This window comes from Castanea sativa, chromosome 4, assembly GCF_040712315.1.
Source record: "Castanea sativa cultivar Marrone di Chiusa Pesio chromosome 4, ASM4071231v1".
NCBI lineage: Eukaryota > Viridiplantae > Streptophyta > Magnoliopsida > Fagales > Fagaceae > Castanea > Castanea sativa.
In genome coordinates, this window is record NC_134016.1 from 17,176,541 (window position 1) to 17,180,717 (window position 4,177).

General features: G+C 32.1%; 1 protein-coding gene across 1 annotated transcript; it reads right to left on the minus strand.

Annotated features, from left to right (window-relative positions):
• Window positions 1-1,884: 1,884 nt before the first annotated feature.
• LOC142632537 (auxin-induced protein 6B-like) lies at window positions 1,885-2,199 on the minus strand. Its single transcript, XM_075806920.1, has one exon. It carries the CDS (start codon window positions 2,197-2,199, stop codon window positions 1,885-1,887), a length of 315 nt encoding a protein of 104 aa, XP_075663035.1.
• Between the last annotated feature and the right edge of the window lie 1,978 nt (window positions 2,200-4,177).

Sequence of the window (4,177 nt, forward strand, 5' to 3'; positions counted from 1 at the left end):
ACCTCCAATTGTGTTTGAGGACTTGTTGGCCCACTTGGCAGTCATATCTAGCCATGTCAGTCCACTGGGCTTTTACCTCTTCTTCTGGGCTCTCATGACCCATTTATTTCACTTTTTCCTTTTCGTGTGCCCATGGGCCTGCTGGCTATCATTTCCTACCATGCTGGTCCATTGGGCTTTTACCTCTTCTTCTGGGCTCTCATGGCCCATTTATTTTTATTGCATCTTTTTCATTTTCTTCCTTCCTTGAATTTCATTATTGAGCCTCTCTAGCTATTGGGACTTTTGTCAAAAAACGGGTATCAACACACATAAAACAATTTTTCACCTTTCAAAAAATCATTTGTAATGCTCAAAAGTGGTTTAATCAAGATTTTTAGCTCCCCAAACAATGAAAATGAGGAAAATATTTTCCGAAAAATGTTTTATTTCGAAATAAACAAGGCCTAAATTTCACGTAAATAATAACAAACTTCCTTTTGTTCTTGACAAAAAGAAGAAGAAGAAGAAGAAGAAGAAAGGGCTTACCATTATGTAATTTTTAATATATCTTTTATTGGATAAATATTTTGACAAACTCATTATTATGCTCATCAAATATTAAGATGATTGGAGATTTATAGCTATCTTATCTAAATATTATTCAAAATTATAGTTTTCTTATATAAAAAAAAATATATAAATATAAAAATTTAGGGATTTGATGCTAAATGAGATCCAATTGATATAAGATTTATTATGTAGGATAAGTATGTAAAGAACATAAGATCTAAGTATCTAACTGCCATCTTATGATTATTAACTATATATTATTGAAAATTATAATTTTAAATTTTTTTAAATAGCATAAATGTAAAATTTAATGGATTAAATAATAAATAACATCCAATTTAATATTTTATTTATTTATAATAAGTATGTAAAGTACATGTCATCTAAGTGCCAATCTAACAAAAATAAGTATGAATCTAGTATTAAGAAAATTGCAGCATTTATAACTTAATCTAACTTATAAAAAAAATCTAATTCAATTATTAGGAAAAAGAAAAATTTTTGATACATCAACCTCGGCCATAATATTAGAAAAATCAATCTTTTTTCTAATTGCTAATAATTGAGAAAGAAAAATTACCCTAGAAAGGGATTTTTAAATAAATTTATATAATGGTAAAAAGGTTACCAAATGTCTTGGGAATTCGGAAAAAAATAAATATAGAAATAGTACTAGATGATGGCAAAAGTAGGGATTTATACGTTGAATAATTAATATTATAATGGCCACAGAGAAGGCCAGCACACACGTTCATCTTTTTCACTTCGTGGGTGTGCTGGCTCACACTCGTATTTGACACTTTCTATCATTACAGTATCGTCTTCTTTTCTGAGCCAGATAATTAGAAGCAACACAACCGTCAAATAGTGATGAATTTAGGCCTTATGCTTTGCGCCTAGTGTCCATCTCTACAAATAAAATTGGAAATTTTAGTCAATCCCTCTACAAAAATTTGAATTTCACTACTAGTTCACAACAACCCATATGAACAAAATTCACGTATGAGCATACATGATAATTATATGAGGGAAATTATATAAATATATAAACTTTACTTCATTCATCATAAAAAAAGAGATGACATGTTTGATAACATCTACTTCTTCAATTTCCCTTTTGTCATTACATATTTAAAACATTTTCCCCAGATATATATTAAGTCAGAAAAGAAAAGTCCAAAAGTACAGGGAAAATTAAGGGCCATTAATAAGCAAAAAAAAAGCCTCTCTAAACTTTTTTTTTTGGTTTCCCCAGGCCACTAAGTGAAAGTCTTTCTCTAATAAAGGAAAGCTTTGGTTTTGGTGTGTCATATAATATATCTACTTAGATGATCAACAAGAGTGGAAGGACAAAGCACCAGGAAGGTGGGGATGATGGTGGTTGTGATGATGGTGATGATTGTTGGACTCTTTCTCAATCCTCCACCTGAGGTGAAGAAAATCATCCACTGAACATGGTAGCCTAAGAGGGCCTGTGGTATGGTACCCATAAACCTCATGAGCTTTTTCCAGAAGCCTCTTGAACAAAGGGTGGTAGAGGAAAGATATGGGAATCACAAATCGTTGAAACTCACCATCTTCATCCTCTAAACCCACCTGAACTGCAAGCCATCCTTTCTTCACCTTCATCTTCTTGTCCTCTTGCATGATGATCCCTTAATTTCTTGTTTCAGCAAAGAAGAGATTGGTGTTTAAGGTTTAAGAATTTGGAAGAGTTTGGGATAATATTGTTGTATGGGAAGTCTAGTTGGTAGCTGGTACTTGTGGGGGATGTATAGGAATGCAGTGTTATATATAGGACCAGAATTCTAAAGGAGATGTGGGTAATATGGATTTTATTTTATTTTATTCTACTTTAAAATAGTAATTGTTTATGTGTGTGTCAATTTGTACTTAATACGGAATCATATTGTAGGGCCTTTTTGGGAGGTCTCTTCTCTTTTTTTATATTTCATGGTCATGATTCCTTGCTGTGCTGTGACACCTCCTTTTTTGCGGAGTAACTTTGAGTGTGAGATGGGGACACAGGCCTCCATGTTTGCCACTTCAAAGTTATGCCCTTTTGTGGTTAGGAATCCCAACGTTTTCAACATACTAGAATATGATGGACAAAGTTTTTGAACCTTATCAATATTAATGATGGATGAGACTTAACGATAAGTTTAGGTGATTAAAACGTTTAATTAGTAAGTTTTTGATACAAGATAGAATTCTACTCTAACTTCAGCTAAGTGTATATGTGTGTGAAATTTCATTTTGAAGACTTGAATTTCGACCCTTTCCCCCATACATCACAAGCATTTATCCTTGTAGAGTGACCATCGCACCAAAAGTGCGCAGGGGTTAATTAGTAAGTTTTTGAAGAATATGTGAAATAGGCTTGTGCTTTTAATATTATTCTCCTTATTGCCAGAATTTGGATTAATTCAATTATCACTTCTTTACTTGTTGCCAAATATAACTTAATTTTAGAAATTGTACAAACATGATTACTATATGGAGGTGAAAAGGGGGGAAAAGAAATCATTTTGTTAACCACATATTTGAAGAAAACTCTTCTAACTATGATAGAAATAGATGCCACTGACATTTTTGAAATTAATTAAATAGAAAATACCAGTGTCACTATATTATTAAAACGAAAGTATATTTAATTTGTTGATTGTAATTGGAGAGTTCATTATTGTTTTTTTTATATAAATAAGTGAGATCATTGATCTTAAGTATGTTGTGGATTAGCTAGCGTCCACACTCCACATACATTTTATAATGGTGCATTAACTCCTCTCAAGCTCAATGCAACAATGAACTGTCTTCTTCCATCTATAACCAACATGTGTCCACATAGCACATAGGCTTATCATATTTTGTGTATCAACTTGTTGAGAATGGTCCTTACTAGTTAACTTTATTTCTTTCTTAAAATCCTCAATCGTTTTCCAAGGTCAAATGTTTTGCAAATTTATTTGGCCTTAGGTAGTTCATTTGACCTTAAGTATGATTGTATTAGCTAGTTAGCATTAACAATCCAAGTTAAAAAAAACTTCTCAAACTCAATGCGACAATGAAACCGTCTTCTAGCTTTCATCATCTTGCATAAGCTTCTCATATGTTGTTTATCTACTTGTTGTACTGATTAAATATATTATTTCTTATCTAAAATTCTTACTCTTCTTTCAAAGGTCAATTTTTTAATGCCAATCTATTTGGCCTTGGAACTAGCCAAGTCAAAAAAAAAAAAAAAATCCCAACTATAGCTAATTGCAGCCTATCTACACCTACTCAAAAGTTAAAATCTCTGAAATCTAAAGTCACTTATTAGAAGGCTTTATGTGTTTAGTTCAACTCTTAGCAAAAAAAAATTGTGGGTTAAATGTGGCCTTCTAAGGTAGGGTTGAGGCCAATATTGCTTAATTAACTCTAAAACTTATAGGCCTCGTCTAAGTATCTCTCTTATTCACTTAGCAAATGCTAGCTAAATGAGTAAAACTAATTCAGACCATTGAAATGCAGATACTTGTTTTGAATCTTTGGTTGAAAACACTTTCCATTTCCGTGTTGCCTTAGGCTACCATATCATGACTACTTGCCGACTTTTCATGGAGAACATGTCCAAAGGTATTTG

Bases quoted from the DNA above. Each gene is read 5' to 3' on its own strand.
- LOC142632537 (XM_075806920.1), bottom strand. From the start codon at position 2,199: ATGCAAGAGGACAAGAAGATGAAGGTGAAGAAAGGATGGCTTGCAGTT.